This window comes from Littorina saxatilis, linkage group LG6, assembly GCF_037325665.1.
Source record: "Littorina saxatilis isolate snail1 linkage group LG6, US_GU_Lsax_2.0, whole genome shotgun sequence".
NCBI lineage: Eukaryota > Metazoa > Mollusca > Gastropoda > Littorinimorpha > Littorinidae > Littorina > Littorina saxatilis.
The window spans coordinates 46,928,338-46,943,187 of record NC_090250.1 but is presented as its reverse complement, the minus strand read 5'-3'; the positions used below and the strand labels follow the sequence as shown (position 1 = coordinate 46,943,187).

The 14,850-nt window shown below is 40.4% G+C and overlaps 1 protein-coding gene across 1 annotated transcript; it reads left to right on the top strand.

Moving 5' to 3' along the window:
• Positions 1 to 126: 126 nt before the first annotated feature.
• Positions 127 to 13,844, top strand: LOC138969356 (tetratricopeptide repeat protein 29-like). Its single transcript, XM_070342130.1, has 10 exons — positions 127 to 250; positions 2,295 to 2,494; positions 3,363 to 3,586; positions 4,026 to 4,211; positions 4,979 to 5,209; positions 8,172 to 8,257; positions 9,466 to 9,557; positions 10,108 to 10,231; positions 11,900 to 12,137; positions 13,069 to 13,844. The coding sequence occupies exons 2-10, from the start codon at positions 2,298 to 2,300 to the stop codon at positions 13,188 to 13,190; spliced, it is 1,500 nt and encodes a 499-aa protein (XP_070198231.1). The 5' UTR covers positions 127 to 250; positions 2,295 to 2,297; the 3' UTR covers positions 13,191 to 13,844.
• Positions 13,845 to 14,850: the final 1,006 nt, after the last annotated feature.

Below are 14,850 nucleotides of genomic sequence, written 5' to 3'. Positions count from 1 at the left end.
AAGAAAATGTAACATTTTTTTTTTTGGTTATGATTACCAACTATAACGTCAAACAATTTCAGCGAAACAATAAATTATTTTACAAAAGAAAACGAAAACTAAATCGTAAAACATTTGATATTTTCTTCCTTACCGGAAGTAGCTGCTGAACACTGCTTCCCTTGGAAACTGTCAACTTATGGCGGCCAAGAGAACAATCTGTGGCTTTGGTGGAGGGTAAACAACAAGGCAGAGCGAGACTAAATCAATAGTAAGAATTGTTTTTTTACTTAAAAGTCCCATTCCTATCTTTGTCTTTGTCCTGAGCTTGTGTGTATGTTGAATGTTTTAGACTATCTTATCTGGAACCAGGAAAACATCAAGTCCAAAAATCACTTGGCATTCTGCCAAACTCAAACTGAATATATCAGGAGACAAACCTTAGCGTTACGCGGTTCTCCGGTAAATAAATGATTTATATTTGGTCCAGATATACAATGAATTGCTTTGCCAACAGTCTCTTTGGATAACGTGTATAATGTAAACAACAGGGGGCATGGGATAATACAATATATGCATCATTACATGGCTTATGCTTCATAGTCGCAGTTCAAGGATTTTGAACAGTCTAGAAATGCTTACATGCGACTTGCCAGAGAACATTAGGATTTGGCACACGCAAAAACATATGACCCAGATTGTTCTGTAACATGTAAGAAAACATCATGTGTGTAGGTGCTTGTGAGAGTGTTTATCTGTGTGTTTGTGTGCGTGGGTCACTGTACGTATTACAAGTGAATCAACAAAGCTGCCTCTTCAAATAGGTCATGGGCGGGGATGTAGCTCAGTCGGTAGCACGCTGGATTTGTATCCAGTTGGCCGCTGTCAGCGTGAGTTCGTCCCCATGTTCGGCGAGAGATTTATTTCTCAGAGTCAACCTTGTGTGCAGACTCTCCTCGGTGTCCAAACACCCCCGTGTGTACACGCAAGCACAAGACCAAGTGCGCACGAAAAAGATCCTGTAATCCATGTCAGAGTTCGGTGGGTTATAGAAACACGAAAATACCCAGCATGCTTCCTCCGAAAACGGCGTATGGCTGCCTAAATGGTGGGGTAAAAAACGGTCATACACGTAAAATTCCACTCGTCCAAAAAAAACCACGAGTGTACGTGGGAGTTTCAGCCCACGAACGCAGAAGAAGAAGAAGAAGAAGAAGAAATAGGTCATTAAAATGAAACGCAGGGTTTCATTTACTAGTGCGCCATTGGCGCTTAACATCTCAAAATGTCCCATTGGAATTTTCTTCAGTGCGTCAAAGGGCGCACTGAGATTACGTACCACTGCGCCACCCCATGTACTCTTTTTACGGGAGTATAGTGTTCGAAAAGACCAGAGCAAAACCGCGCGCCAAACCGAGCAGCTTGCGAGTTTGTGAAACGAGCTGTGATTGGCTCTTAAAATGTAATTCATTAGTATTCAACCAATCCTGCGAACTATCTGTGCGGGACCGATCTGTGCTTGCGCATTTACCTCTGTGGAAACCGTCAACACAAGCGATATCATCGAAACACAGACCCACGTAAAAAAGCAATGCTTCCAAAGAAAAAAATAAAGTTAGTTCCCGGTCAAGGAAAAATATCCTTTCAACTGCCTCGCCCATCAACCTCAGGTGATGTTTGCATTGAAACAACAGAAGAAGATGGCGGCAAAAGTGTCGAACAACTTGCTTCTATTTGTTCGTCTCTCTCTCTCTCTCTCTCTCTCTCTCTCTCTCTCTCTCTCTCTCTCTCTCTCTCTCTCTCTCTCTCTCTCTCTCTCTCTCTCTCTCTCTCTCACACACACACACACACACACACACACACACACACACACACACTAACCTGATATGCCGGCACATTCGTATATCATTATATGGCACCAAATAGAACTATTTTGCATCTTTCGATGAAAGCGTTTTCGGACCGTCTAGCCTGCTTTGCGCTTTTTGCCTTCAACAATGTCTTGTCCCATCAGAATTTGGTTGAGGGGGACAAATGTCCCATTGTCTTTTTCTTCCAGGCTAAACCCTGGAAGCGTGTATATATCTGTTCGCAGTCTGTGCAAAATTGTGTTGCTTTTTTGAAACAGTATACAGATATTTGATAGAATTTCTGGAATAACATCAATGAGAATTGTCTCATATGTTTTAAGAATTCAGATTGGCACAAGGACAGATCCTGAAGTAGAGGGTTTCAGCAATCTGAGATTCTTTTTGGGGGATAAAATGACTGTCTTTGCATGATAGATACTGATCAAGTTTTCTTCTTTCTATCAGAAAATGGCGGTGGCTTTGCCGCCAATCAACAGCCCTAATGAGGCCAAGATGCCGGAATGGGCTGAGAGTGGTCCACGCGGACCACCCAGCAGCAGGCTCAAACCCATGCGTAAGGGCAAGAAAAAGGAGAGAGACTTTGAGGAAAAGCGCTATCAACTACGTCGACTGCAGAGAGATCTTTCCAAAGCTGATACAGCTCTGTAAGTAAAACTCAGAAATAATCCAAGAATAACTGACTTGCTGCACGAAATGTTAGGTGTACGGTGGAACCCCCCTTTTAAGACCTCCAACATTCTGAGATAATCAGGTCTTAAAAGGGAGGGAGTCTTAAAATGGGGTAAATTTACAGAGGTTATGAACAGAAAGTCTAAGAAAACACGGTCTTAAAATGGAGGAAGTCTTAAATCGAGGTGTCTTAAAAGGGGGGTTCCACTGTGTCTGGCTGAGTGTGCTGCTATTTTTCTTTCCAAGAAAATGATGTCCTGGCTACAAGCCTCTCTGTCTCCAAGCTGCCCCCTGCGGGTTAGGGGGAGTCCCATATTGGTTGGGACGAGAAAGAATTTACCTGATGCTCCCCAGCATGTCGTAAGAGGCGACTAACGGATTTTGTTTCTCCTTTTACCCTTGTTAAGTGTTTCTTGTATAGAATATAGTCAATGTTTGTAAAGATGTTAGTCAAGCAGTATGTAAGAAATGTTAAGTCCTTTGTACTGGAAACTTGCATTCTCCCAGTAAGGTAATATATTGTACTACGTTGCAAGCCCCTGGAGCAAATTTTTGATTAGTGCTTTTGTGAACAAGAAACAATTGACAAGTGGCTCTATCCCATCTCCCCCCTTCCCTCCGTCGCGATATAACCTTGAACGGTTGAAAACGACGTTAAACACCAAATAAAGAAAATGTCTCCAAGCTGAAGAGTTGCAGAAAATTGCTGTAAAACTTGGAGCTCAAAAATTGGCTTCTCTTAATAACAGTACCATGCATCTAATTATCTATTTTCTCATATATGATAACAATTGTGCATTCGCTCATATGATGCAACAATGCCTATTTCTTTATCCTGAACAGATACCGCAACAGTTTTAAGCACAATCTGTGCGTGGACATGCTGAAGGAAGGATACCATCTGTCGTTCAAAGAGCTGTTCAACCTCATCCACCGACAGCAAGAAGAGAGGGAAGCTGCTGGGCCAGAGTCACTCATGTGGACACAGATCATGCTGAAGGACGAGCATGAGAAACTGGACATACTCCAGACATACCTCACCAGTTCTGAGAAAGCACAGAGAAAGGGTGAGTGTGTGTGGATGTCTGTGTGTGTGTGTGGGGTGTGCGTGTTTGCATACTGTGTGTGTGTGAGATGACAATGTTCAAGCGCTAGGTGTTCAATTCAGGCATGTGTTTTGTTATGAAAAGCAAAACATTAAGAAAAACCCTTTCAACAAACCCAAGAATAATCAATATAAACAAATAGCAACTGCACTCTCTAAGGCGCACAAATACACACACACCCTAAAAAAAATAATAACAATATTAAAAATTAAAAAAATAAAATGAAAGTAAAAAGAAATGAATATGAAAGCTGTACTTTAAACACATGACTACCTCAATTCAATGGCAATACATTGCACATTTTAGTGTCAAATATTCTTAACTTCTTGGTGATTAACATCGCATCATATAATCTTCTAAATCTGGGAGTTTGATGGATGAGCCTCCTCACATGTTGCAGGAGACTTCCAGTCAGTGTACAATGCAAGGTACGACCTTGCCTGCTACTTCCAACAGAGCAACGACAAGTGGCTGTCAGATCATTTCTTTGAGACCTGCCTGGAGACTGCAGCGTCCATAGATTCAGATGGCGGCAAAACTAAGGCTGAGGGGCACTGCAATGTTGGGCTATCTCTGGAGGAAAACGGTGAGTATAGGCGATGAGGGTACCTTTAGGACCAAACAGTAGTGTCCCTATTTTGCAGGTGGCCTTTCATGAGGGGGATAATTTAGTTAACTTAATAGACGAAGGGACAACACAAGGTGTCTTTTAATGAGAGGTGTTCTCTTGTCAAAGCCCGCTTTGTCAAAGGGTTCCGACATTTACACAGGTACCACTGTACTTATATGAGTACAGTCTTGAGTATCTTGTTGTCCATTATTTTAAGGCTGATAAAACGTTGCTGTTACAATTAATACACACTGGATTTTATCCTGGGTTCTGTGAGTATAGGAAACTATAAATGTTTTTATTGAGAGAAGAGGGTGGAGTTTTGTTGTAATTCCACAATGTATAGGTACGCATGTTTGAAACTCAAAAGTCAGACTATATTGTGTTTGTTTCTTGCTGTCTCGCACACGGCAATTAAGGTCTCATGCAGACCGACTTAAGAGTGCTGATCTCTGAATGTTACGCTTTATTTCTCAGGGGACAACTTTAAAGTCGGACTATATCGGTCTTTTTTTCTGGCTGTCTTGCACACAGCTGACTCAAACAGTAACGTCTCATGCAGACCGACTTAAGAGTGCTGATCTCTGAATGTTACGCTTTATTTCTCAGGGGACAACTTTAAAGTCGGACTATAACGGTCTTTTTTTCTGGCTGTCTCGCACACAGCTGACTCAAACAGTAACGTATTATGTATCATGCATGCCGACTTATGCTGATCTCTGAATGTTACCTTTATTTCTCAGGGGACAACTTTGAAGCGGCAGAGCACTTTGAGGCGTACTACGAACTGGCCATAAACCACCTGCAGGACTGGGTAAGGGAAGATGTAGTGCGAGGACACCTGAGCTTTTTCACCGACGCTGCCATCCACCTGTACCGTATCTACACGTCCATCGGCCTGGGGCTGGAGAGGGCAAAAGAGCCGGAGAGGTCGCTGGAGTATCTCATCAATGCGTTCAACAAGGCCAAGGAAAGTAAGTGTCCCTTTAGCACCCTTCTTTTTGACCAGACTAGCACTGTTTATGCCTTTTTGTGAGACTAGCAATTTCAGCAAGTAGTTTTTCTTTCATGAGACTAGCAGTTTCAGCGAGTATTTTGTCTTTCACCAGCTAGCACAATATTTGTTTTCCTGGAAGCTAATGATGAAGTCGATATGTGACCCTCCACCACGGAATGAGTCGCATGTCACCTTTTCATGGTTTTCATATTTTTACATTTTCTTAGAGTTTTTGACTCACATGCGAAGCAAAAGTGAGTCTATGTACTCACCCGAGTCGTCCGGCCGTCCGTCCATCCGGAAAACTTTAACGTTGGATATTTCTTGGACACTATTCAGTCTATCAGTACCAAATTTGGCAAGATGGTGTATGATGACAAGGCCCCAAAAATCATACATAGCATCTTGACCTTGCTTCAAGGTCAAGGTCGCAGGGGCCATAAATGTTGTCTAAAAAACAGCTATTTTTCCCATTTTCCCCATTTTCTCTGAAGTTTTTGAGATTTAATACCTCACCTATATATGATATATAGGGCAAAGTAAGCCCCATCTTTTGATACCAGTTTGGTTTACCTTGCTTCAAGGTCAAGGTCACAGGAGCTCTTCAAAGTTGGATTGTATACATATTTTGAAGTGACCTTGACCCTGAACTATGGAAGATAACTGTTTCAAACTTAAAAATTATGTGGGGCACATGTTATGCTTTCATCATGAGACACATTTGGTCACATATGATCAAGGTCAAGGTCACTTTGACCCTTATGAAATGTGACCAAAATAAGGTAGTGAACCACTAAAAGTGACCATATCTCATGGTAGAAAGAGCCAATAAGCACCATTGTACTTCTTATGTCTTGAATTAACAGCTTTGTGTTGCATGACCTTGGATGACCTTGACCTTGGGTCAAGGTCACATGTATTTTCAGGGGTCGACACTAACTTATTTGGCCTGGGGCCACACTGGCCCCAGAGATGGAAATTGCTGGGGCGGAAAACAAACATCTGGGGCCCACTCTCAATATTCACGTGCGGCAATGCATTGTCTGTTTTTTATATTTAGTCAAGTTTTGACTAAATATTTTAACATCGAGGGGGAATCGAAACGAGGGTCGTGGTGTATGTGCGTGTGTGCGTGCGTGTGTGCGTGTGTGTGTGTGTGTGTGTGTGTGTGTGTGTGTGTGTAGAGCGATTCAGACTAAACTACAGGACCGATCTTTATGAAATTTGACATGAGAGTTCCTGGGTATGAAATCCCCGAACGTTTTTTTCATTTTTTTGATAAATGTCTTTGATGACGTCATATCCGGCTTTTCGTGAAAGTTGAGGCGGCACTGTCACGCCCTCATTTTTCAACCAAATTGGTTGAAATTTTGGTCAAGTAATCTTCGACGAAGCCCGGACTTCGGTATTGCATTTCAGCTTGGTGGCTTAAAAATTAATTAATGACTTTGGTCATTAAAAATCTGAAAATTGTAAAAAAAAATAAAAATTTATAAAACGATCCAAATTTACGTTTATCTTATTCTCCATCATTTGCTGATTCCAAAAACATATAAATATGTTATATTCGGATTAAAAACAAGCTCTGAAAATTAAATATATAAAAATTATTATCAAAATTAAATTGTCGAAATCAATTTAAAAACACTTTCATCTTATTCCTTGTCGGTTCCTGATTCCAAAAACATATAGATATGATATGTTTGGATTAAAAACACGCTCAGAAAGTTAAAACAAAGAGAGGTACAGAAAAGCGTGCTATCCTTCTTAGCGCAACTACTACCCCGCTCTTCTTGTCAATTTCACTGCCTTTGCCATGAGCGGTGGACTGACGATGCTACGAGTATACGGTCTTGCTGAAAAATGGCAGCTACTTGACTAAATATTGTATTTTCGCCTTACGCGACTTGTCTTCCTCGTACTGAAGCCAGGGAAATTCTTTCAACCATTTGACATTGAAATTACGACAGCGCTTCGCGCTTTTGGCTGTATCGGTCTTTTTTTTCTCGTTTCTCTCCACCCTGTTCTTCATCTTCATTTCCATGTCTTTTTACACCAGGGATGTGTCGCCACATTTTGCGTTTGGCATTTGAAGGCGATACTTATTTCTCACGCTAAAGAGCGCAATCTGGGAGTTATTTCCCTTGCGGCATTGTCCTTCGACGATTTCAATGTTTTTTTTTTCTTGACTGCGGCATTGATCGTAACGCAAATTTCAGTGACGACTTTGACTGGCGATATTTAGTGATTGGCTCTGCCATTAGAATTTTCGGTTTGTCATTGTTGGAATTTATCCTGGGGCGGAGTGGGCCCCAAGATTCGGCAATGTTTGGGGCGGAACACAAAACTCTGGGGCGTTCCGCCCCCCGCCCCCGCTAGTGTCGAACCCTGTATTTTGGTAGGAAAAATGTGTAAAGCAGTTCTTAGTGTATGTCATTGCTAGGTTTAGCTGAAGGTCAAGATCATGTAAAGGTCAAGCATGTGAGTCGTATGGGCTTTGCCCTTCTTGTTTATTCTCTATCCAGTGGTGAAAACCGTTTTAGAAAAGAGTGAACACTTTTCGAGTTATAAGCCTGTGACTATGGTGACCCTCACACTGTTACTGGACACCCCCCGGACTAAAATAATGCCTAGCGCAGAACCGCGAGAGGTGACATGCGACTCATTTCGTGGTGGAGGGTCACATATTTTCTCTTGTGTGATCTGAAAGAAACACATTTTCCGATTATTTTCACTGTGATCTACCCAGCGGGTCATAAGTGTTTGTTTGTCGGTCCACTTAAAAGACCGATGGGTCGCAGTACAGTGAATGTAACGTTTTGTTTTGTCATAAATTAAACGTTCCAATAAAAATACCATTCTTGTTATTTTATTCTGAATTTTGGAACGTTGGCAGTCTATCTGGTTTTTAATTTCTACTTATTATTTGTATTACTCAGGCGAAGACCACAAACTGGAGGGAGAGGCAGCGTACAGACTAGGCTTGGCATATGAAGCGAGCGGTAATGTTCAGACAGCTCTTCTGGTAAGTCAATCATTAGAATACTGTGGTACATGTATACTTCTGAGTGTCAGTTCTACTGTCAGTGACCAAAACATATTTACATTTGAATTGCATGGAACCTAAGTGCATATTTAGATCTGAGCAAACTACAAGTGTTCTGGGTCAGATAATATAGTTGTCATATCTAAAGTTTGTTAGTTTTAAAGGTATCCTGCGTGTACACTACATTGGGTGTGCACGTTAAAGATCCCACGATTGACAAAAGGGTCTTTCCTGGCAAAATTGCTTAGGCACAGTTAATAATTGTCTACCTATACCCGTGTGACTTGGAATAATAGGCCGTGAAAGGTAAATATGCGCCGAAATGGCTGCAATCTCCTGGCCGTATAAAATTTCATCTCACACGGCATCACTGCAGAGCGCCTAGAACTGTACCCACGGAATATGCGCGATATAAGACTCATTGATTGATTGATTGATTGATTGATTGATTGATTGATCGTATGTAGGGGTGGGACTGTGTTTGCATATAGGAAACCTGCATCTTAATTATTAGCATGCTTGAAAAATATGTCTCAAGTATATGTACCTCAAATGGTCAAGGAAAACAGTAGCTAGCATTGGGGACTCTTTCGGTCTCATAACAAACAAAAGTGAGGGTAATTCTGGAGATGGCCCCAGAGATACCAATATGATATTATTTGCGAGTCGAGGTGCTCAGGAGCAAAAAGAAAGCGTATAAATGGTAATGTATCGATTGGACATTGGATTTCTCTTCTTTGAGCCATGTGACGTCAGAGGCCTACAAAACTTCATATTTGGGCGTTTCAGGTTGACCGAAACTTCAAAGGAACTACAAAACACACGTCATGTGTTTGATTGCATGTGTGTGTGCTCGTTCAATCGTCAAAACAACAACAAAGTCAGTACATGACGTGTGTTTTGTAGTTCCTTTGAAGTTTCGGTCAACCTGAAACGCCCAAATATGAAGCTTATGTGTTTGATTGCATGTGTGTGTGTGCTCGTTCAATCATCAAAACAACAACAAAGTCATAGTACCTGAAAGGAATTCGATCGATACATAAATGTTATTTGCGTTTTTGACCAAAATATGACATTTTTCACAGATCTCGACAGTGATTGTTCACCTCAATGATCTGTGTAAAATGTCATATTTTGGTCAAAAACGCAAATAACGTATAATATTTTTGTGATCCTTTCTGTTGCAGCATCTGAATAACTTCTATGAAGCCAGTAAACACGGAGGTGATAAAGATGGAATGGGACGCGCTTGTGATGCCATTGCTAAAGCCTACGCCAGGTATGTGTCAATTAGCAGAGCATCATGGTCTGTTGACACAGACAGATGGACGTACATAACAGAGTGACCTTTAGCTTGTAATACCTGCAAGGATATCTGAGCACATTGAAATTGGGAACTGACCACATTGTGCAAGTGGATGCTATGCGGCGAGTGTGCATGCAATAGTCTGAATGTGCGACTGTGGGAGATTTCTTTAACCCATGCATGAACACATGAATCATAAATTACTTAAGGGTCAAATATCTTCAACTAATTCGCTCGTATCGCAAGTTGATCCACATGCTTCAGTAAACACACATCAACAAACAAATGTAGCCAAGATTTGAGTTGTTGATGCATATTTATTTTTAGCTAAAGAAGCAATTATGTACAATTTTACCTGACTTATACCTGGAAGTATTATTTTTAGCACAGTAGAGATCGAGATCAGATGCTACACTACAATTTGTTTGCAGCATCATTACCGAACACTTATCATCTTGACTGCTTTGTACCGATGAGTGTCCCATCACTATTCTCATGGAAACATTCATAATTCTTCTCCCAGAATTGGCTGCAAGGACCAGAGCATTGAATACCTGAAGGAGTTTGTGGAAACAGCCGAGTCCAGTGGAATGGATGCTGAGTTGAGTAAGGCCTGTCACAACCTTGGCAACATCTACAACTCTTTGGTAAGTACAGTGGAAACCCCACTTTAAGACACACCCCCCCCCCCACACACACAATTATCTAACAAAATTTATTTATTTATTTATTTATTTATTAAGGAGATTTCTATAGCGCATAACTAAAAGCACTATGCGCTTTACAATATCACTAGGTATAAGCACACGCAAACATACTCTGATTAAATAGAACTTAGCCTAACAAGACATACTAAGAACACAAAACATTTGAGTTCATACAAAAATAGAGAATTAAATTAAATACTGGACAAACGATTAAAATAAGCTTAAGGCCTACACCGACTACAATGGACTATTTCAAATAAAATGTTTTAGTTAACTATAAAAGGCAGTGCATAAAACTCCATAATCGTAAGAAGGTCGAACAAATAAAAAACATAAAAGACTATTTAACTATAATTACTTCGTAAAAGATAATAAACATGGTATACAAAGCTGTAATTTTTAACAACAAATCTAAAAAGATTTTCATGCCATATTGCACAACACATTTTGACACACACCCAACCTCACACAAGCACACATACACACTTTCACACACACACACACACACACACACACACACACACACACACACACACAATAAATTCAACAAATATTTAAATACATAAAAAGAATTAAGTAAGCGTTTAAAGCATATTTTACAAACAACTGTAGTACATGTATATAGTGTTAATAATGTGAGACTACCCAATAAAAATATTTAACTAGTGAGTTTATTGGAATGCAGGCAGATAAAAACATATCACGAGGCAGGCGTGTGCTTCAGGTAATGTAAGCAGACTTGAAAAGGTGGGTTTTAAGGGACTTTTTGAAAGTGGAAGAGGTTTTACAGTGACGGATGGGGTGGGGAAGTTGATTCCAGAGAGTGGGAGCGGAAAAGGAGAAAGAACGGTCGCCAGTGGTTTTGGTTTTGGTGCGTGGGATGGAAAGTATTCTGCTGTCAGTGGATGAGCGAAGCTGTCTGGATGGAGTGTAAGGATGCAAGAGTTCAGAAAGATAGACAGGAAAGTGAGGATCAGTGAAAGAGTTGAAGCAGATGTTGGTGGTTTTGTGTATGATGCGGGAAGATATAGGAAGCCAGTGGAGTTGTTGCATAAGCCTTCATGCATCTTGGTGAAGAAAAGGGTGATTTTTGTGTGTGGCTACTGGTCTGAAAGTGCAAAATGTGAAATAACTGCATGAACCTGTAAAGATGGATCTATGTATAGCTTCTTGGTCAAGCTTCTGTATGATGTCTCAGGCTTTTCAATATAGTCTTGAGTCGAGCGTTTGAAAATGCCTGAGCCTGAAGGCGGGTGTAACTTACACCTCTTGGTATCAGTCTGCCTTGGAGATGAGGACGACAGTTGGCTAGATGGCCAGAATAGCGCGCTGCATTTTCCTGCAAAGAAATAAGACGCGTCTGCCGCGATGGTGCCTGAGCTAAACATTGGCAGGCACTGCTCACAGCCCGGCACACGGCACTGTAAACATTCCCCGTCCCTTCACTTCTCTCGCCACCATCCGCCCTACCCTTGGTCTCAAGCCTGAATAGAGAAAGAAGGGATATTATCACAAAATCTACATCCCCACTAAATGAATTTCAGTTTATGCCGTTATAATGCTTAACCCCTGAATTTCTCAATAGAATGTGAATTCTATTCTCCACAGGGCAAGTACAAGGAGGCGGGAGAGTACTTCAACCGTGCGTACAACATCTCGCGTGCCATGAACGAGAACGAAGCCATCCAGGTGAACCGTGTGCAGTCAGGCATAGCACAGGCGCATGCCATGTTGAACTTCTACTCCAACATTGTGGTAGAGGGCAACCATTCCAGAGACTTCCTGGAACGTACCATGGACTGGAAGAGCATCCGTGCCAACATCTTTGAGTCCAGGGATGTGAGAAGTAAGTTCATCATATCTACTGATTGATTTACAGTGTAGGCTACAGCGAAACCTCCATTGAAGACCCCTTCCCGTCCCCTTTTTGATGCTTACAAATGCATTCACACCACAGAAGGTTAGTTTCATAAGAATTTGCATTTCTTGTTAGTGTTGATGTTGACTAACAAAAAAACAAAAAACAAACAACAAATGTGCAGCTTTGGCTGAGAAATTAATAGAAAATCATACATTCACCTAAAAAAATGTCATGTCTGAACCAAGGGCTGTTATCATATGAGCGAGTTTAATTGCAGGGTTTAGCCTGGAAGAAAAAGACAATGGGATATTTGTCCCCCTCAACCAAATTCTGATGGGACAATACATAGTCGAAGGCAAAACGCACAAAGCAGGCTAGGCGGTCCGAATATGCTTTTGTCGAAAGATGCAAAATAGTGTTATTTAGTGCCATATGATATGAGAATTTGCCAGTGTATCCGGTTTGTGTGTGTGTGTGTGTGTGTGTGTGTGTGTGTGTTTGTGTTTCGATCGATATCGCTTCTGTTGACAGTTTCAACAGAGGTAATCGCGCAATTCGTAGAATTGGTTGAATACTAATGAATTACATTTTAAAAGCAAATCACATTGCATTTTACAAACTCGTAAGTTGCTCGGCTTGGCGCGCGTTTTTGCCTCTAGCTCATTCCGAACATTGTACTCCCGTGAAAAATGTGCATGAGGTGGCGCAGTGGTACGTAATCTCAGTGCACCCTTTGACGCACTGAAGGCAATTCCAATGGGACATTTTGAGATGTTATGCGCCAATGGCGCAAGGCGCACTAGTAAATGAAACCCTGAAATGGATACTCATAGCATAGTATGATATCTTTATGTAAAAAAAAAAGATGATTTATACACCAGATAACAATTTTCTGCTGTTGGTGTCTTTTTATCAGTGAGGAAGTCCATGCAGGCGGAGCCACTACAGGGTTCAAAGGAAGAAGAGCCCACAAAAAGTGCCGAGGAGACCCAACCACTTGAAGAACAATCTCTGGAAAACACAGAGAACGGAGATTAACCTGGCGAGTATTACTGTTGAAGAATGTTACACCACAGCTGAAAGACTGCGAGTGCAGCATTATGTGATGACTTCAAAAGAACCAGGAAAGTTCTTTTGCTGAATATTGACCGACATCTCCAGTTTTATCAACATTTTAGAGCATGAGCTGTATATTTTTACCCCGAGAGCTGTTGCTTCAGACATGAATAAAAAAAATTAAAATGCATGTGGTTATGCATATAATTGTGTCATGTCTGAGGTCACCCTCATGTTATTCTGTAATCACATGCGTGTCAGAGTGCGTTTACAGACTGAATGAATTATGTGATGATTTGAAGAAAAAATCTTTAAACAGAAACAGTTTAACAACATGATACTATAATAGTAGACTGTGATATTGATCCAAGCGGAAGTTTGAAAAGTTGTAATATTGTGTTTACAAAAATACTGCAGTCGACCCGAACCAGCAACATTTAAAACCTTTTTATTTTATTTTATTTTTTTTACAAAATCAGCAACTCTTTAAGTCCAAGTACACAACCAAGTGATGTAGTGCTACAATTTTGTTTTATTCAACCAAATCATTTGTATATGTACATGCTCATTTGTTTTGACTTATGTTTGTTGTAATTTTAGAGTACATGTATCACATATATCACTTCACTGTCATCATCAAAGATTAATTAATGCAACACCTTAAATTTGATGAAGACAGAAGACAAACTTTACAGCATAATTCAAGTAATGACAGCCTTCCTCGTTTTAGTTTTTTTAATGACTGAAAGTATTAATAGTCGTTGTTGTGCCTTTTCACTTTGAATTTAGCCAATATGTGACCCTCCACCACGAAATGAGTCGCATGTCACCTCGCGCGGTTCTGCGCTAGGCTTAATATAAGTCCGGGGAGTGTGTGGTAACAGTGTGAGGGTCACCTTAGTCACAGGCTTATAACTCAAACAGTTTTTGCTCTTTTCTAAAACGGTTTTTACCACTGGATAGAGCATAAAAAACTCTTTAGGAAAATGTAAAAATATGAAAATCATGCAAAGGTGACATGCGACTCATTTCGTGGTGGAGGGTCACATGTACTATTTCTGGATCAGCATTAATATCAAGATTATTTTGAGAAACAAATCAGACATGAATAAACTAAGGACAATACTGACTGACCAAACAATTTTTGTCTCTTTTAAGGACATGTCAACAAGTTTTAAAAGCCTTTTTTTAAGTGAAAACTGCTGAAGCTACATGTGTTACTCTTTTACTTTTGTATGTGTTGCTCAACATTTCTATGTTGTAATGTATTGTGTGTTTGTTAATTTCATGTGATGCAGTTTACATTGATGATACTACTATATCATTCATTGTAATACAGTAATAAAACATGATCCGAAGAACAAGTGTAAGCTCGATTCTGATTGTGTGAGACCAAAGTTGTATGCAGTGCGAAAGTTAAAGATTATGGAACGATCAAATCTATTTGTGTGATAAAATATTTTACAAGAAAATTGCTTTGAAAGGCTTTCAGAGTTGATCTCAACACACTACAAATACTCATATATATACTGTTCAAAAAAAAGAAACGCATAGCTTGTAATATTTGGTTAATTTAGTTATATGGCTACAAGGATATCCACCAAACTGCAGAAAATGTTTATCTGGTCGTCGACCTTTCGTC